At 56.0% G+C, this 20,943-nt stretch overlaps 2 protein-coding genes and 1 pseudogene across 6 annotated transcripts; 1 reads left to right on the top strand and 2 right to left on the bottom strand.

The window, feature by feature from the left end:
- Window positions 1–561: 561 nt before the first annotated feature.
- Window positions 562–3,310, bottom strand: med19b (mediator complex subunit 19b). The gene is made up of 6 exons (XM_018738206.2): window positions 2,739–3,310; window positions 2,171–2,293; window positions 1,845–1,978; window positions 1,592–1,688; window positions 1,352–1,446; window positions 562–1,080 (listed from the first exon to the last, which is right to left on the bottom strand). The coding sequence occupies exons 1-6, from the start codon at window positions 2,953–2,955 to the stop codon at window positions 1,012–1,014; spliced, it is 735 nt and encodes a 244-aa protein (XP_018593722.1). The 5' UTR covers window positions 2,956–3,310; the 3' UTR covers window positions 562–1,011.
- Window positions 3,311–3,466: 156 nt separating this feature from the next.
- LOC108925905 (thioredoxin-related transmembrane protein 2-B-like) lies at window positions 3,467–7,042 on the top strand (annotated as a pseudogene).
- A 75-nt stretch (window positions 7,043–7,117) lies between these two features.
- On the bottom strand, window positions 7,118–16,166 carry LOC108925869 (palmitoyltransferase ZDHHC5-like). 5 transcript variants are annotated; one of them, XM_029259003.1, is made up of 13 exons: window positions 15,602–16,166; window positions 14,391–14,666; window positions 12,817–14,255; window positions 12,490–12,611; window positions 12,250–12,407; window positions 11,976–12,148; window positions 11,769–11,871; window positions 11,555–11,646; window positions 11,336–11,462; window positions 11,130–11,250; window positions 10,918–11,030; window positions 9,321–10,216; window positions 7,118–8,489 (listed from the first exon to the last, which is right to left on the bottom strand). In XM_029259003.1, the coding sequence occupies exons 3-13, from the start codon at window positions 12,969–12,971 to the stop codon at window positions 8,261–8,263; spliced, it is 2,289 nt and encodes a 762-aa protein (XP_029114836.1). In that variant the 5' UTR covers window positions 12,972–14,255; window positions 14,391–14,666; window positions 15,602–16,166; the 3' UTR covers window positions 7,118–8,260. The 5 variants fall into 5 exon arrangements, with proteins under 5 accessions (XP_029114836.1, XP_029114835.1, XP_029114838.1 ...); XM_029259002.1 differs by having other exon boundaries at window positions 12,817–14,666; window positions 15,522–16,166; XM_029259005.1 differs by lacking the exon at window positions 14,391–14,666 and having other exon boundaries at window positions 15,522–16,166.
- Window positions 16,167–20,943: the final 4,777 nt, after the last annotated feature.

Genomic DNA, 20,943 nt, shown 5'->3' with positions numbered 1-20,943 from the left:
ACCGGGCGCGGTAAACGAAAGCCTTGATTTTTTCTTCATAAGGGGTTTTTGAACCGCGCTTTGTCTCGTCTGTCATCCAGGACCTGTCTGCCATGGGAGACCCTACCAGGGGCATATAGCCCCAGACAACATAGCTCCTGGACTCATTCAGGCACTCAAACCCCTCCACCACAGTAAGGTGGCGGTTCAGGGAGGGGATGTTGTGGTTTTTCATTTCAAGACACCCTCTGATATGAAGCATGAGTGTTTGTTGGTGTTACTGTCAATCAGGAAGAGACTGTTTTCCCCACAAAAAAAACAGTAGTTTGAACCTCTCACACTGGGATATTGCCTAATGAGGTGATTTCGCATTAAAAATTAACTACTATAAAGAGCATGTAAATTTACTAGGGACCACAGGGCACCACACAGGCTTTCAGGCTACAAAAGACGCTTCCCCAGATTACGAAACAGTGAACAATACAGAACTTCTTCCACTTCCGGAACTGGTAAATAACAAAAACTAAAAATTGTAATGCCAATATGGTTTTAATACTGTACTTAAAGAGATGTGATGAACAATACACAAAAACTTAACAGGTGGAGAGTGACGAGTGCTTGCACAGAGAAACGATTGACAAAATATTTAACAAAATTTTATTGTAATAAAGTTGTATGTACATGTTTTCACTGTAGCGCTCAGTCCTGCTCACTACCAGAATCTCGCTTTACTGTCCTCCAGCAACTCAACACCAGCAGAGTTCCATGCCCTCCAGCCTCCACTAAACGCCGAAAGAAGGATTTCATAAACCAGTCTCACATTACAAGGACAGGTAAGCGTTAGCAGAGGGGTTGCAATCTCACACGTGTGGTTCGGTCTCCCTGGAAGGCAAGCTGATGTTCCAGGTCCTTTGTACAAATCGCAAGCTGTGGCAATGAGGCAAGGGGGAGTGGAGTGGAGTGGGTGCAGGCAGGGCCGGCACTCGCACCCCGGGGATACAGCAGGCTTCGGGTGGCCGCCTCCTCTGTGCTCTACCTGAGGCTGCTGCTACTGCTGGGCTGCGACCCAGGCAGTCCTGGGTGATCCGGGCTGTGCCGATTCTGACAGAAAGGAAACAAAATAAATGTGTTCGCGGGCAGATGTACACCAAGTGTATGTTTGTACCAATATACACGCACAGGGTATATGTATATACCGTGTGTTTTCCAACCTGCATCTACTGTTCAGAGCTCTGTGTCACTTCAATGCACAATACAAGTACACACACACAAACACTGAAATTATCTCCATATTTATTTTTCTCAACGAACACACAGCTGTGCAGACTGTACACTCGACAGCTGTCACCATCATGTCAGGACTCGGCCTCACCTTCTTCTTCTTCTTGTCTTTCTTCTTCTTCTTCCGGTCGGGGTCATCATCCCGTTTCTTCTTCTTCTTCTTGTGGTCCGAATCCGACGGGGTCTCTGAAGGACAGAAATTATGTGAGACCCGCGTGCTCCGTGAGAGCAGAACTCACTGTTCGCGTTATATGTTACAATGATCATTACTCGATCTCTGTGGCACCTACTCTCTGTGTGTGTGTGTGTGTGTGTGTAAGGGGGGTCTTACCTGGAGGAAGGGGGTCTTGGGGACGATGGTGTCTGTGCTTATGCTTGCTCTTCTTCTTAGGGGGCTGGATGTGCATAAGCCTGTACTGCTCTGGCAGCTAGGAGGGAACGAGACGGAAACGCACACGCACACACACACACACACACACACACACACACACACACACACACACACAGAGTCAGAATGGCTTTCCAGTGTGCATCCAAGACCCTCCGGACATGTAGCCAAATCACAATGTGCTATAAGACGGTACCGGGCCAGTGTGCAGTCGGAAGCCGGTGAGCATCGCTCCCGTGAGGGGGTTGAAAGAGTTTCCGCAGACAGGCGGCTTCTCGATGAGCGAGCGCAGGGAGCTGCCGTCCTGGGAGCCGGGGCTGTCGATCATCCCTGCGGAGAGGAGCGCACGTTGCACGGAGTCACACTCATGCTACTATTAGGATCAGAAAAGACCTTAAGTCCCTGCAGAGAAATTCACCGTTATCGAACCGTAGTAACTCCGGTAAGAGACGGGCAGGTTGTGCGCCGGAAGGCATTTCCAACGAGTCGTCGGTCGGGAGATGACGGGATCAAGATGCTCACCTGGCAGGTCAGGGAGGAAGTTGCTGAGCTTCTCCTTCACCTTCTTGCCACAGAACTTGTTGTAGGCGTGTTCCAGGTTGTAGTGGGTGATGAGGTTCGTGTTGCCCGTCAGCTCGTTGCCCACTGCCCCACACCCACACACACAGGGAGGGAAGACAAGGGAGGCACACTTTTCAGACTGCACGAGTGAACAGGAGCAGAGCGGCGGTGCGCTTTTCTACCTCCTCGGCCACAGTGACAGTGTCTGTGCGAGTGTGTACGTCTCGTCATGAGTCATGTCATCTAAGTCAGATGTCATCTGATTCTGTGTGCCTGTGTGTATAAATGAGAGAGTGCACGTAATGTTTGTATGTGTGTCTATCTGTGTGTGAGAGTGTGTATATTATATTGATATATTGTCTGTGCGTGACTCACTGCAGCTCGATCATCACACAGAGAGAGAGAGAACCCGGCCGGAGACCCCAAGTTGGGCCCCAACCTCAGCGCAGCACCGACCGCTAACGCCTAACCTGCGGCAATAACCGCGGTTCAGGACCGTGCGTGCCGAGGGGAGGGCGGGAAAACTCACCGGGCAGCTCCCGCAGGAGATAGAAGGGCTCGTTCATGACCCCGGGCTTCCGCAGACAAGGCCCCTCATCCCCGAGCTGGTGTGGGATCTGCACCGCCATGGGAACCCCGCTCTGCGGCGGCGGAGGAGGCGGTTTTCCGGGGCCGAAGCCTAGCGCCGAGGAGCCAGGGGGTACCTGGCCGTCGCTTTGCGGGTATAGAGAGAATATCTCCGTCATATCTAATGAAAACTAAGTGATATGAAAAATGTACAAAGATATTTAAAAAATAAACAAACAAACGGGAATAACTTCGCCGGTCTTGTGCAGTTGTTGCTAACCAGCTTCACTCCGACTGGCGTCACAAGCGGAGATCATTCTAGATTACCGTAAAACATCGAGCTAAACGGACTGCGCTGCGGAGGCCACTGCATCTAGTTGCTCCACTTCCTTTATCTCCACGTATTCAGGTGTGTTTTGTGTTATGTTCGTAGACTTTCTATTTGAATGTACAACTTCTATGACGAAATATGAACCAGCACGACAGACGATATGCAGTGTCTTGACGCATCTGCACAGTCATTAGACTCGTTACGGTAAGGAGCGAACGGTTCCCACAGGTACGCAGGCAGTCGCGCTTTCTCCGCCCACAAAACCAAAACTTGGCTTCATGAACGACCAATCACTGCTGACTTCTTCTGTGTCGACCAATCGAGAGTTAGATGAGACGCAACCCCCACTGACTGCTGATCGGGGGCCTGGTGCTGTACAAACTGACCTGAGATCAGAAGCGGTGCGTCGCTAACGGTCACGAGCAGAGTGACCAGCTGATCCAGGCACAGTGACCGAATCTGTTCCGCACGACGTCGCTCTCTTAAAATTTCAGCAGTAGCTGTGGGTGCACCTGCTTCGCGGCGCTGCAGCTCCTGCGTCGAACCGAACGCCATGGAGCTGCTGACCCCGCTGCTCGCCTTCCTCTACCACCTTCCGCAGGTGTACAAATGGCTGCTGAAGCCCTACCTACTACATCGCGTCGCTCTTCATGTCGGTCGTGTTTCTGCTGGTGCGGAAAACGCCTGGAATCTGCGAGCACCTGGACCTGCCGAGCCAGCGCGAGGACGGCAACTCGTGCGACTAAGACTGGGTGCGTGTGCGTGTGCGCGTGAGCAGGCAGCACCAGGGAGCCACGCTCAGCTCTGCTTTTCTCGTGTAGAGAGAAGTGGAGATCCTCATGTTCCTCAGTGCCATCCCATCGTCGTCATGATGAAGAACCGCAGAGCCAGTGAGAGTGTCGGCCGTCCTGGTGACCCGCACGCACGCACGCAGCGCTGGACTTGCGCTCCTCTTCACTTCCTGTCCTCCAGTCAGTCACCGTGGAGCAGCACGTGGGAAACATCATCCTTTTCTGCAAAGTGGCCAACGTGATCCTCTTCTTCAGGCCGGACGTCCGCACGGGCCTCCTCTACCTGACCCTGTGCGCCGACTGTACCTCGCCCTCCGCTTAGCCACCCTGCTCACATCCACAATCGCATCTATTGATCGATGCTCACGAAGCGACCCGCGGCGTTCGGCGGCGGAAGCTCCGGCCATCAGGAAGAGAAAGGGTGTAAATGCTGAGGAATACCGTGGTTGCTGGTGTTACCAGCAGTCGTCGTCAATTTGCGAAGACACTGACGTCTCCTTGTTTGTTTGCTGTAACTTCCGTCAGTAGCGCAACCAACGTGAGCTGTGTTTACCCTCCAGGCCGGTAGATGGCGGCGGCGGCGGCGACGGCACTTTGCCGACGTGACGTTTCTCTAAATTGGTTCCGTTTCATGTTACTTTGTTTAATAGACGAGACTTCCGGTGAACAGCGTGTAGTGTGGCGAGCCCACGCCTCGTTCACCGCGGTGACTTACGCTGCTGGATACGCTACTGACACGCATCCATACATCAGCGACACACACTATGGGTGGCTAGGAGTCACGAGTCTTTGCGCTGTGGGAGGAAACCAGAGCACCTGGAAGAAACCCATGCAGACAGCAGGAGAACATGCAGACTCCACGCAGACTGAGTGGGGATCGAACCCACGAAAGAAAGAAAAAGAATTTCCCTCCGAGACTCAATTTTCTTTTTCTGTTTCGTTGTAGTGGCGTGTAGTGTACAACACACACACACACACACACACACACACACACACACACACACACAGACAGACAGACAGACAGACAGAGTGAGGAAGAAGATCGCTGAATGAATATGTTGCGTAGCAAAATGAGTGTGTTGAGACACAGCAGCGCAGTGCCACTCGACATTTTGGGTCACTTGTTACAGCGAATGTAGTAAACGTAGTAAAGGAGCTAAATGAGGGGCTTCTGTCTTACTAACCAAGTATTATAACTGCTAGTGAGTTAGTGGTCAGTAGCTCTGAAGGTACAAACACACTGGGTTACAAATGAACTCCAGGTCTTAGCTCTGTGTGTGTGTGTGAGAGAGAGAGAGAGAGAGAGAGAGAGAGAGAGAGAGAGAGAGAGATATACTGTGCACCTTTTCCCAATGCCTTTGTGTTCTGAATTTCTACTTTCTCGTGTTGCTGAAGCCTGACTTAGACGAACTGCCCCCTGCCCTCCCCACCCCAGCAGCCCCACCCCCACAGGCTCCGCCCTCCGCTCGCTCACTCACTTCCTGCTGTGTTACAGTGTTCCTGATAACCTGCAAGCCGCCGCTCTACATGGGCCCTGAATACATCAAGTACTTCAGTGACAAAACCATCGATGTGAGTGAAGTTCACGTGTTCTCCACATTGTCATGTTAAATACAGCAGTCATAAACAACTGTATGTGTGTCCGTGCGTGCGTGCGCGAATTGCAGGAGGAGCTGCAGCGGGATGGCCGTGTCACCTGGATCATCGAGTTCTTCGCCAACTGGTCTCCGGAATGCCAGTCGTTCGCCTCTGTCTACGCTGACCTCTCCCTCAAGTGGGCGCTTGCACCGAGAGCAGCGCGCACGCACGCAGAGTGCAGCAGGTTGCCCTTTCTAACCATCACCTCCTGCTCAGGTACAGCTCTGCTGGTCTCAAGTTTGGTAAGGTGGACGTGGGACGATATGGAGATGTTGCCAAGGAGTAGGTGCCTCTTGCTTTTTATGCCATCCACACATGCGGCTGTGAACACACACACACACACACACACACACGTGCGCATGGTGACACAGCTCTGACGGCGCCACTGTTAACATCCCTCTTGCCCCACAGGTACAAGGTGAGCACCTCCCCTCTGTCTAAGCAGCTCCCATCGCTGCTGCTCTTCCAGGGCGGAAAAGAGGTCATACGGCACCCCCAGGTGGACAAGAAGGGCCGTGCCGTGTCCTGGAGTTTCGCTGAGGTGAGGACCCCGTGACCGCCGTGCCAGGTTGTGACTGGGACACGCACGCGCGCTGATGCCGACCGAAGTGGCCCGCTGCCCACAGGAGAACATCATCCGAGAGTTCAACTTGAACGAGCTCTACCAGAAGTCTAAGAAGCCGGCCAAGGGCAAGGGCGAGAAGGCGGCCGAGTCGCAGTTCCCGCCGGTTCCGGAGGAGGACGAGGGGGAGGCGGAGCCAGAGAGCAAGAAGGACAAGTGAAGTGCGGCGCCACCCCGCAGTAGCGGTACAACGGACTTCGAGGGAAGCTCAGAAATGCGAATGAGGTTCAAAGCAGCCTTTCCGACTGTCGTTATTAGTGCTGTCGTTTTCATTTTCCTTTTGTTAAGAGGAAGCGCTCCTTCTCAGCATCGCTCTTATTGCGGCGGGAAGCCTTCCGTCATGCCGAGGTGTTAAATGACCCCCTCTCTCCAGTCCCGTGCATCGCAGCAGTAGCTCCCGGGGCCCTGTTTGTATGGACTGGACATCTCTCTCTCTCGCACGCACACGGACGGACATAGGTTTGGTCACCATGGAAACCGGCATCACTTGGGTCTCTAGGACAGGCCTGTTTGGAGTCCCTCCATGGCTTCTCCAGCAGGTCTTGCAAGGAACCTGGCAGCTGCGGGTTCGAACGACAGGGCCAAGTGCCACAGTGTGTGTTTGCTGCCCATGTTGCTGCCCTGCGGTGGGACCTGTTTTCACCGTAATTGCTGCAATAAATTCTCCACCCACTGTGTAACCGGGGGCAGGTAGACTAGCAGCATGACCTCTGACCCCAAGGATGCACCGCTACCCCACCCCCCACATGTTTTTTTTTTGGTATGCATCTTAATGTCACCTCCTCTTAGTGTGAAATAAGGGACACGAAGGAAGGCAGTGAACATGCTGTGATTTATTGATGAAGCAGCGTTGGAGCAACTCAATAAAGTGCAAATGAAGCTCAGTGTCAGCTCTGCGTTTTTTTATTTTCTTTGCTGACTGTACAGGTGAGTGGGACACTTATCCTACACTGATGACTGAGGTGATGGGGCGGGGCGGGGCGGCGAAGCGAAGCTCAGTCTGACACACACAGGTGAAAGGCCAGCTGACCCGTCACTACAGGCTCAGAGGGAAGAGGCCACAGTTCAGTGCATTTTACAAAGTTTATTATCAACCCTCAGCTACTAACAACAATACGCGGTACATCGAAACCTCACTTCCTCCTTGTTTTTAACCATGGTAGGTGCTGGGCCCGCTGCTGTCCGCAGCGCCTGCTCGGCTTCCACGGGTGCTCTTGTTCAAGCACAATTTTACAGGAATGAACAGCGTAACGAAAAAATGTTTCCTCCTCTCGGCGGTGTCCCTGCACCACCCCCGTGTTCGTCTGGACACAGTTTAAAACGGACTGCGTCCCCTTAGCCACAGACTGGCTTTCAGATGCAGGGTGTTTGCATTTTAACGCTGAAGTTTGTCACTTGGATTCCAGCAGACTAAACCACACGCGCGCGCACACACACCCACGTGTTGCCTCCGCAGCCACTGGCTGACTCCACCTGTATAAATGTATGTAAAAATAACATTAAAACAAATACTTCACTGGTGGTCGTCAGACTCCCAGCTGTAATGTCTAGATGGGTTTGTTAGGCTCCGCCCTCCTCGCTGCCGCCAGAAGAGAAAAAGCTGCACTTCATGCCTGGTTCGTCCAATCTGCATTCAAAAAAGGGTCCTTCAGCCACTCAGCAGCACGGGGCTGTGGTCAAGGTCATTCCTCAAAGGTCCAAAACCGTGCAGCTCGTAGCGGTTCTTCTGCTCCTTTATACATACGCACGCACACACCTTTAAAAAAAAAAAAGCATCAGTGACCACAGCAAGACAGCTGACAAGTCTCCCAGTCTGTCCCTCTTACGGAGTCGAGGCGAAGCACGTCGCCCTAGCAGCCCTCTGCTAACTTTGTTCGTCCGGCAGAACCCAACGGCCGAAAGGTGCTGACGGTTCGAGCCCCTCCTGGAGCTTCTTCACCAGTGGCTCCCGGGGGCGGAGGCCACAAGGACAGTACAGGTACGAGGAGATAAAGAGCCCAAAAGGTAAGAGCTGCTCCTCCCCCGCCTCAGCAGGGGTGCACGCATCGAGGGAAGAGGGAGGAGGGTGGAACCCCCCCCCCCTTCCTGCAACGGTCTGACAGTCACACTGAAATCTCATAGGTGGTTCCACCGACGCCCGTCACCTTCTTGACCCTGCCCCCCTGCCTGGGGGTGGGACCGTGCGAGGAAGGGCTGCTGCGATCGGCTTGGCCGGGGCTCGCTGGGTGGGACGGCGAAGAAGGGGACGACGCGGAGCGGTGGGGAGACGGGGGGCGCGCTCCTCCGGGCTGGCCGTTCGCCCGGCCGTAGGACTTGACGGGAACCTCGTCCCTGCGGAGGAACAAGGGGGACAAGACGACACTTGATGGAGGGAGAGAGAGAGAGAGCGCGGGTGCCAGGGTTACTGGTGGCGCGCGACTCGTAATCGCACCCCGAGTACCGTGTCGCCCGAAACGGCCAACGCCGCAGCGAGGAAACGCGTCGCCGACACCCCCCACCCCGCGATGATGGCAGATGATTGTTCGCCACAACATTGGGGACTTGAGGGCAACGTTATCAGCCCTGCGTGACACGCAGCGGTACCGTGGAGAACCGCGACGGCATAACGCACGTACGCCGCGTTACGCGCCGTGTGAAACGCGTGCATCTCTGCGTCTAACTACTGCGCTCTAGCATGACACTTGTATCCTCCATAGTTAACAGATGAGCATGTTGCCCATTAAGACACCGCCTCCACCAGAAACATTAGTAGAGAAATTAATAACACAAATGACTCCTGGTACAGTGCAAAATGCAGAGGATGAGTAAACCGTAGATACTGAGGTAAATGAAGTTGCAAAGCTTGCTTTCTCTCACACACACACACGCACACAGCACAGCCAAACGCAGTGACGTGTTCCCAGCTGAATCAGAAGAATCTGTGAATGCGCAGCCAACAGATGCGATCGCAGCAGAGCCAATCGGAGACAAGCCAGAGAGAACAGCCAATCGCAGCGGACAGCATCGCAGCGGAGCCAATCGGAGACGAGACATCGAGAGCACAGCCAATCGCAGCGACAGCATCACAGCGGAGCCAATCGGAACCAAAGAGAAGGAAAAGGAGAAGCACTCACAGGAGCAGGGATGTAGAGGCGGCTGCGGGCTGCACGGAGCAGTACTCACTTTGGAGCCTGGATCCCAGCCCCCGCCGACGCCTTCCGCACCAGCCGGAACTGCATCTCGGCCGCCGCCGCGCTCGAGTAGGACAGGGACTTCCCTAGGGGGGGCGGGCGCGGCGCGGGGGCCGGGGACACGGGGGACCGCGGGGGGTCCTGCGAGCCCAGGGAACGAGCGCGGTAGGCGTACGGGTGCGAGTCGGACAGCAGCGCCGGGCGAGAGAAGCGAGGGGGGCGGCAGGGGTCCGGCGGCGGCAGCGGAGGGGGGCTGCCCGTGCGCAGGTACGCCTTGTGCGGGGACGAGAGCGGGGCGGACGAGGCCTGGTGCAGCTCGGGCTCTCGTTGCTGAGCGATCTGCGCCGACAGGAAGGGAGAGCTGTAGCCCAGCAGGGGGGCGTGACGCGCCTGCGGGTGCGGGTGCGGGTGCGTGTGGGGATGGGCGTGGGGGTGAGGCCGCCGACGGCCTGGCGACAGCTCGGGGGCCGCGCGGCCCAAATCGGGGCCCTCGGACGGCGTCAGCAGGCTGTCGTAGGACAGGCTCCCGTTGCGCGGCGTCTGGTTGGCCAAACTCTTGTAGCTGGCGGAGGCCATGCTCTCCGGCGGTAGCGGCCCCGAGGCATTATGGGCCACGTGGGCGGACCGCACGCCGGAGGAGCGCGACGCCCCGCCCGACAGCACCGCGGGCTCCGAGAAAGAGGGGTAGGAGTGCCCCCCCAGGGAGTAGCCGGAAATCCCCCCCGCCTGTCCCCCGGCGGCGCCCGGACCCCCGGCCTTGCGCTCGCGCTCGCTGTGGTCGGCGGCGTCGTCGTCGCGCCCGTCCAGGCTGGGCTCCGAGCGGTAGCCCGACTGCTGGCTCGAGCGCAGGAGCGACGGCACCTCCTTGAGGCCGTCGCCTTGGTTCATCTGGAAGAGAGAGGAGAGGCCGGTGAGGTGCGGGAACGGGACTCGAACCCGCGGCCGGAAACGTCGCCGAACCGGCGGGTGGAGGAGGGGCGCCCCGAGCCCCGGTTTCACGCTCCCGTCGGGCACACGGGCTCCTCCGCTCCGCAGCTGGGAGCGCGAGTGCGTCTGTGACAGAGCTGCTCTCGTTCGCCCGCCGGGTTCTGCAAAACGTTCTTCGTACCGTTGCTGAAGCTACAGAGAAATGCTTTCATTTCAAGCGAGTGAAATCAGAAATACATTCTCTGCACAAACTCATATTCAACGCCAACTGTGGACCGGTTCTTGACCCATCGATCCCATACGCACACGTTCACGCGCAAGCGCGAGCAGCACATGACGCGCCGCAGGGTGTGAAAGAGCTCCGGAGGCAAGAGCCTCGTGGAACGGGCGTCCAGCGGGACGAGCGCGGAGGGACCCTGCCGGACAACCTCGTGAGCAGATCATCCATCCGTTCTCCATCCAAGGGGACGCACGTTCCAGAAGGTTCCGCAGAGACACGCAGGGACATACACTGCAGCCCGCTTACCGATCCTCCTGAACCGAAAGCCGCGGGTCGGGGAGAGGCAGAGCTTTAATGACGCAGCGTGAACAGAAAGAACGGCAGCGACGCGGCGGACGCGCAAACGTCACCACCATCGCCATCGAAGACGTCAGGCAGATACCTTGCTGGAGTAGGAGTGCGCCAGACCCGAGCGGCTCTTCCCCGGGCTGCTGTAGGCGGGACGGTACTTGTACATCGTCGGAGTGGGAGGAGCCTTGTTCAGCAAGCTGCTTTCTGGGGGGTGGTGGTACAAACAGCAAAACGCAGCTTACTGCAGTGATTTATTTCGCCACATCATCCCCCACGTACCCTGACCTTGGGGGCGGAGCTTACCCTCCGTGGAGCCCATGGACACCTGGCCTCGGGACAAAGCGGGGTATCTCAACTCTGGCTTGGGCGGCGGAGGCGGGTCCGCATCGGCCGACTGGCTCTCCGCCTCCAGACTGCTCTTGGACTGAGGGAGGGAGGGAGGCGGGGTCAGTGCACTGGCGCCACCCGGTATGCGGGGCGTTAATATCGACGGGACAATGCTGCCCTACCAGGTGCAGGTCGCCCTGGATGCCGTTGTCCAACACCTTGGCAGCCAGCTGGGCCTCCGAGAGGGGCGGTCTCAGGAAAGGGGGCCGGACGAGCGCTGTCGGGGCTCTCCTCTGCCTGCCCAGGTACCTGGAAGAGGGAACGCGGCCGCGTGTGAGGACGAGGCGCGGCGCCTGGGGACGCAGCACGGGAACGGGACACACACTCACGATCACGCAGACCTGGGGGCCTGGGAGCTGCACAGCACGTGGGAGACGTTCCTCCAGCAGCCGTTGGTGAAGGGATTGACTCCGCCCCTGAACTTCCCCGTCACCTGTGCGCAGGAGAAAGAGACTGTGTGTGTGTGTGGCATACATTCAAGGGGGCAATTCTCTCACTGCAGCGTTAAAGAGGGATGATGGTCATTCTCTCTCTGTCACGCACGAGCACACACACCTGTTCGTTGGTGGTTCTCCCTCGGGCCACCAGTACGATGTGGAAACCGGTGAGTCCTGCAACGGGGATGAAGAAGAGTCCGGCCACACACATGACCGCCATGCTGGAGGGGGGAAGTGAAGGAAGCGAGGAACACACAGATAAACAGACGGGCGCGCGTACACACGCACGTGCACGCGCCCACACGGCCGAGCCGATAAAGGATACGTGACGGCGGCGTGCAGGCGGTCTAGGTGCTGTGTGTGGTGCAGGACGAAGAGCAGACCGAAGCCAAACACACCCATGATGTGCACCGTCAGCGAGAGCAGGAAGAGGAAGAAGTAGCGGTAGTTCCTGCGGCCGATGCAGTTGTTCACCCAGGGGCAGTGGTGGTCAAACTCCTGGTGGGGGGAGGAGCAGCAGGTGAGGGAGGCAGTGGCAGGTGCGCGCGCACGCACACGCACGCACGCACGCACACGCACGCACGCACGCACGCACTCACCTCCACGCAGTTGTCGCACACGGAGCAGTGGGAGCAGCGCGGCGGCCGGTAGAAGCGGCAGGTCGAGCACCACTTCATTCGCACCTGGATGCTGCGGATCTCCACCGTCTTGTAGAGCGGCGCGCGGAAGTCGTCCTCCTTGTCTTCGTCCTCGTCCGCTGGACCGGGGACACACAGAGGCCCGGTAATTACAGGCAGCCGCTCAACTAAGGGTGTCGACGAGCGGTCCGACGGAAGTACCTCGGGGGAAGACGCCGGGATCCATGAACGTGGCCATGCAGAAGTTGGCGAGAACGAAGAGGAAGACGGCGCCGTTGTACATGGGCACAGCCACGGAGACGTGCTCGGCGAGCCAGGGACACCTGGGCCACGTGAGGGACAGCGGAAGACAAGGCGCAAACGTGTCACAGAAGGCGTTGAACTCCTACTGCAGGAACCACCCAATCGCAGAGCTCTATTTGAGGGCCGGTGAAAAACGGTGTGCGGGGGGGGGGTGGGCTGCCAGATGTCGGCCTGCGGTAAGCTAGGATTCAACATACAACGTGTGCGCGGGGTGGGGATACTCACGTGAAACAGAAGAAGAGTGTAGTGGATCCCACCAGAAAGGCGGCCGCCGCAGAGACGGGCACATAGCGGCCGGGGCGCAGCGGGCGGGACGTTGGAGGGGAGCGGGGGGAAGAAGAGGGGCCGCCGACAGCCCCGCCCCTACTGACAGGTGGCATCGCCGGTGTCACAGGGACTGGGGTTCGAACGAACGAAGGGTCAGGAGAGAGCGGACCGACGGAGGGTCACAGACGGGGAGCCCGGAGCCGCCACGGTGTCCACGCGGAGAGCATTTTGAGGAGGAGACGGAGGACGGACACCTGTCCCGCACCCTCGGCCCTTCAGGGACCGTTCGCCATGTCGATCGCGACGCCACAGACCCCAGAGCAACGAGTCCTCGGGAGCTACCGACACAGAGCCGAAGGATTCGACCTTAACCGGAGCGCGCTTGTGAAAGTGGCGTAAAGGCAAACCGGACAGCGGTCGCTGCGCGGCTCGGATGCGACGGCGGTTAAGGGCAAAACACTGTGCAATATGGTTCGCGGTGCATCTCACAGAATCTCCCAGCGATCAGTAACTGGGATGATCAACCGCTGAGAGTGTCTCCCGCAGGTCATCATCTCCAGCCCGTGTGACCATGCGAAACGCGGCAACATCTCCCCGCAGATGCACACGCTGGCCTGCGGGGGGCGCGGTTCGCCCCCGAGATTAACCGACAGGGAGAGAAACCAGAGAGGCAAGCAGCACCCCGGCGGTGGTCGAGCAGGGAACCTGGGAGCGCTCGGCGGAGGATCCGGCTGTGCTTGTGGGAAAAGGGGAACCGGACGAGTTATTCTGCCGTAAATCGTAAACGTCGCTCCAACAGCGGGGGCGACGGCCGCGGAGTTCAGAGTTGCGCTGCTACGGACACGACAGCGAAAACGAACCGCTGCGGGGAGAACGCTCCCAAATACGGCAAAGATGGAGGACCTTGGGAACGAGCGGATAGAGGGAAGAGCTCCGACCCGGGGGAGGCTCGGGTGCGAGGACAGATAAAGGTCCAAGGTAAATCAGTTGGGGGTGACGCAGGGTGCTCATCCAGGAGACCTGCAGCGAACCAGTCCTCCCCAGGCCAAACACGCTCATTAAACAGCGGCTGGAAGCGGTCAACGGGAAAAGAAAAGAGAATCAAGGAGCGAAGGGAGCGTGTACACACACTGTGCATTTCACACGCACAGGACCGCCCTGCGCTCTCATCCCCACGCTCTTCTCCGTCCAGTCGTCGGAGGGGGCGGAGCCACTCGGATGCTCCGCTCAGCGTGCTGTCCGGGTGATCCTCAGCAAAAGGGAGACGCTGCCAGGCGTGCGTGACATCGAACCACACCCCCTCCGGCCACGCCCACCGTCCACACCCCCGACCGCACCCTCCACCCGCTGCAGCCTGCGTTTCTCTGCCGCGTTGCTGGTGACGGAGGCCGCGGCTCCTAGAGACAGAAAGAGAGAGCGAGAGAGAGACGTGAACCTCAGAGACACACACCATCATTGACCTTCGAGCGTCACAGGTACGAGCTGCCCCACAGGGGGTCCAGCTATGGTACCCCGAGCAAGAAATCGCCGACCAGTTTTTCGTGAGGCGTGTAAACGGGTGACGGGATGCGCCTTTCAGCTGTCCTACATAGTCCATCTACGGCACGAGCGAGGAGCCTCAGCGCAGCTGGAGGGCACCGTCCCCGGACACAGCTCTCCGAGACGCCTTCGCTCGCACCGAGCACAGTGTACGGCGGGTACGTTCAGCAAGGGCTACAGGGTGGGTCCGACAGCGGTTCCCAGGGATTCGAACCGCAGCCCGAGCGGACAGCGCAAAGGCCCCAAGCATGAAGGATGGCTTGTTTTCACTGTGTGTGTGTGTGTGTGTGAGAGAGAGAGAGAGAGAGAGAGAGAGAGAGAGAGAGAGAGAGAGAGAGAGAGAGAGAGAGAGAGAGAGAGAGACCATTAAACCTTTAGCAGCTCATTAAAGCATTACCATCAGATCTGCTTCTTTGGAATAATGATTAAATCCTGACATAAAGCAGTAAAACAGTGTGCAGGGGTTGCCACCTGAGTGGACCCCCCGCACGCACACACAAAGCACAGCCAGTGGAACGCAACCCTAACCCTAACTGTAAGCCCTGTTCCTTGTCCCCTCAAGCACAACCAGTAACCAATAAAGTGTGACCCCCAGTGACCCCCAGTTGAAGGCGGTGCAGAGACCCCTCCGTGTGAGCACTGCACATGATGAACACTCTTCCCCGGTCGCCAGCTGCAGGTTCGACACACACGTGACGTGCAGCCCCAGTGACACATTGTTGTTCATTTACACACAAACACTGAGGAATTCCAAAAATCTGACACGCGCTGCATCTCTAGTACAGCAAAGACGTGCTGTTCGGGTTCACCTCTTGTGTGTGTGTGTGTGTGTGTGTTCCACTGATGTACGATTGAGCGAGTGACCCACTCTAAGTAGTGTATCCAGCAGTGTAAGTCACCACGGTGAATAAGGTGTGTGGGTTGGTGACACTACGTAGAGTTGATCGGAAGCCGCTTGGACAAAAGTGTGTGAGAAATAAATAAAAGAATAAATGAAAGAATGTAAATGTACACAGAGAGAGACACCGTATGTATCGTTACGCGGCGATACTTTGTTTCTCCTCCAATTAAAGCGCCGCTCCGGTGCCCGATCGATCGATCGATCGATCCATCGATCCACGCACCGTCCGTCCGTCCGTCCGTCCGTCCCTCCCTCAGCCTCCCTCCACCTGACGGCGGCCGGGCGGGCGGGTTCGACTCGCACCTCTTCGGACCGTCGCGTCTGAGTCCGTCCGGGGCCTCGGGTTCGGAGCCGGGTGTCGACACTGTCGTGCAGCCACTCGAGGCTGAATCAAGGGTCCGCGGTCAGCACTCGCACCCGCGCGGCCGTGCGTGCGTGGACCGGATTCATCATTTTTCTTCCCCGCTCCCTGCGCTGGACCGGACCGACCGATCGATCGACCGATCGATCGATCGATCCCTCACAAACACCGGACTGTGGATCTCCTGGTTCCGGCCGCCGGTACCGGACTGTGAGTCCGCTCAGCTTCCGAGCGCCGCCGGAGCTCCGCTCGCTCGCTGCAGAAATTATTTATTTTATTAAATCATGATTAGGTCTCCGAATCATCAATGCGGCGGGGCGACAGACAGACAGAGCTGCCGGTCCAAGACGCCTCCTCAGCGGCCGCTCGCTCGTGGCCGTCCACCCCCTCCTGAGCGTATGGAAGATGTCAGACGGGCGCCGGACGCCTCACAGGTCCCGGCGAAGCGTCCCACGCTGACGCGCCCTCGGCGGCAGCACCCAGCGCCATGGCCCTCAGCAGCCCGGATCAAGCCCTTAGTCCCGCCTCCTCGTGGCCATTGGACGGCTCTCACAGGTTGCCCACAGCGATTGGACAGAGCGAGACGCCGCTTCGTGGTCATTGGCCGAGCCGAGCTATCATTCAAGCAGAGAGAATTTGCGAGCTCCTGCAAGTCCGCAGACAGCGAGTCTGGCGGAGAACCCGCCCCTGCACCTGGGAGCGCAGCCCTGCGACCCCGCCCCTTCACCGTCATTGGCCATAAATTGCTGCCATTCAAATGAGGAAGGTCAGCGAGCCAATGGGAGCTCCGCTGGCAGTTCCGTGAAAAGAACGGACTGAAGGGGACGCGTTCCGGGCCGCCGCCCACAGGGATAAAGCGGTTGGTTCTGCGTGGTTTGTGGAAAAATGTCCTGTTGGTTTAAAGATGGTGAGATGTATATAATGAGACACAATGAAAAGATGCACAGTACGCTTTTGTTTCAAATAAAGTGTCTTAACATATTGTAGTACATATTTACATATTTACAGTAGCAAGTGCGAGCTGTGAATGAATGACTGTCAGTGACAGGTCAAGTTTCGGTGCACTGACTGTGTGTGTGTGTGTGTGTGTGTGTGTGTGTGTGTGTGGACGCACGCAGCATGGGCGAGGGACAGGGATTACAGTGACTGCAGGAGTTTCTCAAATAAATCCGCTGCCCATTCCATATATTTCTGCAGATCTAAACAACATCTGTTACAGTGACACATAATAATAGAAGACAATATTGAAAATCAAAGCAGCCAGAGGTTGTTCTGAGCCAAACATCATCATGTTTTCACATAAATCAAATAAGTCTACAAGTATGATTCAATTATAGTAAAAGTGTTAGAGGCTGAGCAACTGTTTTTTCACTGGCCACCTGAGGAGCCAGAGCTGGAGTCCAGTTTACTGCCCGTAACCACGGCAACTTCAGGGCTCTGCGAGAGAAGCCCATGGCAGCCCTCAAAGACACCACAGGCTTGTCCAGTGGCCATCCTTCTGTGGCCATGCCAGGCCAGGCAAGGAATGTCATGGGGGCTCTGGGCAGCCAGATAGTCCCTTTGCCAAAAGTCTGCACCAAGTCTGCAGCCCTCGGCCGAGGGCTGAGTCCAACTGCTCTTAATCACGAGGGCAGCTCGTAGTGTAGTGGTTAGAGCTGCTGCCTTTGGACCCAAAGGTCGCAGATTCACATCTCACCTCTGGCTGTAGTACCTTGAGCAAGGTACTTATCCTAAAATTGTTTAGGAGGGAGTAGGGGGGTGCGGTGGCGCAGTGGCGCAGTGGGTTGGACCACAGTCCTGCTGTCCGGTGGGTCTGGGGTTCAAGTCCCGCTTGGGGTGCCTTGCGACGGACTGGCGTCCCGTCCTGGGTGTGTTCCCTCCCCCTCTGGCCTTACGCCCCTGTGTTCCCGGGTAGGCTCCGGTTCCCTGTGACCCTGTATGGGACAAGCGGTTCTGAAAATGTGTGTGTGTGTGTTTAGGAGGGTCGGATGGAGGCCACAGCTCTGGAAAAGAAGCTGTTTCTCAGTGTGCTGCTGCAGGATTTTATTGTCCTGAACCTTTTGCCGGACGGTAGAGGTTCAAACAGCGAGTGACCGGGGCGTGGTGTCCTTGATGATACTGCCAGCCTTCTTCCTCACTCGACTAGCATAGATTGTGCCCAGGATGGGGAGCTCCGTCCCGACGACGCGCTGGACCGCCTTCGCCGCATGATGCAGATCCTCTCGTTCGGCGGCTATACAGCGGGCACAGCACGCGGTGGCGCAGTTGGTCAGGATGCTGTCAGCGGTGGTCCTGTAAAAGTTTAGCAGGGCCTGTTTCAGCTTCCTGAGGAACAGGAGTCATTGTTGGGCCTTTTTGACCAGGTGTGAGGTGTTGCTGGTCCATGTCAGCTGCTTTGACACATAGACTCCCTGTGGACGTGCTGCTTTGCCTGCCTTAACTTTCTTCAGGGTTGTCCTCACCTGGTGCTGCTGTAGAACCAGTGTCGACTGTCCGGCCGGTGGGGTGTTGAGCGGAACGGACCCCCTGCTCTGAGTGTCGAAGCAGGAAAAGAACTGGTTCAGAACATTATCACTGGGCAGCAGACTGATGGTCTCATAGTCAGTCAGGGCCTTGATGCCGTTCCACATGCTGCGGGGTTGTTGTCGAATCGATCCTCAATGCGCTGTTTGTACCCGATGCTTTTCTTGAGTTTCCTTATTTCCATGTTCGTGTGTCGTTCATGTCCCGGGGAAATATTTCTGACATTTCCAGTGTGCAGCACTTTGCGACTTGTGTAACTATGAGGAAAAAAAAGGGTTCTTTGCTTAAAAAATTAACAGTGTAAATGTTGGTATTTCATGGTATTGTTGTCTTGGAAATGAAGGGACTTGTAACATGAAGCTGTGGCGACATCATGTGGACAGATGCAGAATGACATCGATTCCCCACGCATTGGGCGCATTCGAGCGCGACGGCAGCAACAGCACCGCGGTGTGGCGAGTAGTGGTATTGACACGTGTCGAAAGGCGGTATTTAGTGTGTTCTGCGCCGCCAGTGGCTTCAAGGTTCAAGGTTTTTTCTCATAGGTACAAGTGCCGTGGACAAGTACCATGAAATTCTTCCTTGAGTGCTTATCCACCGACTATGAGAAAAAAACAAGAGAAAATGCTGCACAAAACAAAACAATAAATAATGCCAACAATAACAATAAATGAAAATAAATAAATAGACAGCCAGACTCAGAGTACTGATAATACTTGAAGTGACAGTGTAATGTGCTGGTGCGCTTGGAGGGAGTAGTCCAACTCTAGTTATGGGCTCACTGGAATCGCATTCACATGGAACAGCGAGCAACGAGACAGCAGAAAACAGCAGAAAAGCGACTCCAGACAATACAGTGTTACTATATGATCACTTGGGGGGCGCAGTGGGTTGGACCGGGTCCTGCTCTCCGGTGAGTCTGGGGTTCGAGTCCTGCTTGGGGTACCTTGTGACGGAGTGGCATCCTGTCCTGGGTGTGTCCCCTCCCCCTCCAGCCTTATGCCCTACGTTGCCGGGTTAGGCTCCGGCTCCCCGCGACCCTGTATTGGACAAGCGGTTCAGAACGTAAGTGCATGTGTATGATCACTCTTCAGTTAGTGTAGGTACAACAACAACTTCTTTATGTGCCCTGCGCATGTAGACGGAATCACCACAAGGGGGCGACACAGTCATTCAGATGGTGACAGAATCATCTGAGTGTTGTAACTATGTGCTCATGACTTTCCTGGAAGGGAATTTAATAAAAGTGTGAAAATTAAAATGAGGTGACTCTTCAGTTATGTGCGTTTTAAAGCGCAGCAATCGGAGAACTGAAGCCACAGCCTTCCGGTCACAAGCCACCTTCACTATCTGCTGTAACTGCAGCTGAGATGCGATGCTTTGCGGAGGGTTCAGCAACTGACCGAACACGTTCGCGAGAAGGTGATTTCATGGGGAAAAATACTTTGTTATGAGAATGACGTCTGAGATACGGAGGCTGGGAGACGAGCTGTGATTCACTGCAGCCCGGGAGCCGGTCCAACAGCTCGGCGGACGCTCGCCGCAGGCCGACGGATGGTGGACGGATAGAGGGGCAGGTTTCGTAAGAGCGGACCGAGGATGACGGAATGTCCCGGAAGTTCAAAGCTCACAGAGCTCTGACGCACCAGAGGACACACAAAAAGGCACTATTTCTGGGCTCAGCCAAAATCGGAAGCGTTATTCTCAGGGAACGCCTTTACAAGTGGGAGAGAGACGCGGAGGGGAGAGGCCACAAGTAGAGCAGGAGAAAAACACCATGGCCCTTGTCTCCATGAGAGACAGAATGGAGATAGAGGCTCCTCTTCACCTGCGCCCATGAGGGAGGCTGAGAGGAGAAAGGCAGGAGATGAGGGAAGCGGAAATGATGGACGATGATGTCAAATGTGCGATATGGAAATGAGGTGGGGCTGCACCCTGAAATGAGCTCAGAAACAGAGAGATACTCACAATTTTTGAGACTGAATGACACACCAGTGTGTTACACCTCTTACTGTCCACTGTTTACTTACATGTGTTCAGTGTAAAGTGACCTAGTGTTGATCCATTTACACACTTGGGTAATTTTCCTCGAGTAATGTAGGCAATTTACTTTGTTCAAGGATAATAAAGTGCAAAGGGGGTTCTGAACCTGCAACCTTTGGGTCTAAAAGCAGTAGCTCTAACCATTACACTACCAGCTCTCCTGTTTGTCTTAATACACATATTTTCAGAGAGCAGTGAAGTGTGAACTTGGTGATAATGGTGAACCAACAAATACAGCAAAACACTTTCCAAACACGCACCAAACATACCCCAAACATGGTCGAAACACGCACCAAAGATGGTGCAAACATACTCCAAACATTGTTCAAACATATTCTGAACATGGTCCAAACATAGTCCAAACATGCTAAAAAATACAGCTCTCCATCCCAAACAGTGATGTCAGTACCCCCCCCCGCAACCCTCCACACACATTCACACACGGATGTTCCTCCCACAGATGGTCAGGGAAATATGGGTCTCATCCTGCTGCACTTTCCATCTTTTCCTTTCTCACATTGATGCATAATTTGTAAGTGATGTGTCAGATTGAGAAAGAAGACGTCACACACACAGACACACACACACAGAGGCACGCACACACACACACACACACACACACACACACACACACTGCAGTTCTGCACACAAAAGCTGGTGACAATGGCTGTCAGCGAGGACACTCGGAACGCCTCTGAACAGCAATTGAAAGAGTGTC

This window comes from Scleropages formosus, chromosome 16 (genome assembly GCF_900964775.1).
Source record: "Scleropages formosus chromosome 16, fSclFor1.1, whole genome shotgun sequence".
NCBI classification, from domain to species: domain Eukaryota; kingdom Metazoa; phylum Chordata; class Actinopteri; order Osteoglossiformes; family Osteoglossidae; genus Scleropages; species Scleropages formosus.
Note: the sequence above shows the minus strand (reverse complement) of the source record. Positions and strands in the feature narration are given on the sequence as shown.

What these genes read in the sequence shown, in the direction of transcription:
- LOC108925869 (XM_029259002.1), bottom strand. Translation starts at nt 12,971, where the DNA reads ATGCCACCTGTCAGTAGGGGCGGGGCTGTCGGCGGCCCCTCTTCTTCC. An exon ending in ACACTCTTCTTCTGTTTCAC is followed by an intron (nt 12,612 to 12,816) that starts GTGAGTATCCCC and finishes CACGTGGCCCAG; the next exon opens with GTGTCCCTGGCTCGCCGAGC. An exon ending in CGCCTGCACGCCGCCGTCAC is followed by an intron (nt 11,872 to 11,975) that starts GTATCCTTTATC and finishes TCCCCCCTCCAG; the next exon opens with CATGGCGGTCATGTGTGTGG.
- med19b (XM_018738206.2), bottom strand. Translation starts at nt 2,955, where the DNA reads ATGACGGAGATATTCTCTCTATACCCGCAAAGCGACGGCCAGGTACCC. An exon ending in TCCGACTGCACACTGGCCCG is followed by an intron (nt 1,689 to 1,844) that starts GTACCGTCTTAT and finishes GTTCCCTCCTAG; the next exon opens with CTGCCAGAGCAGTACAGGCT. An exon ending in CCAAGACCCCCTTCCTCCAG is followed by an intron (nt 1,447 to 1,591) that starts GTAAGACCCCCC and finishes TCTGTCCTTCAG; the next exon opens with AGACCCCGTCGGATTCGGAC.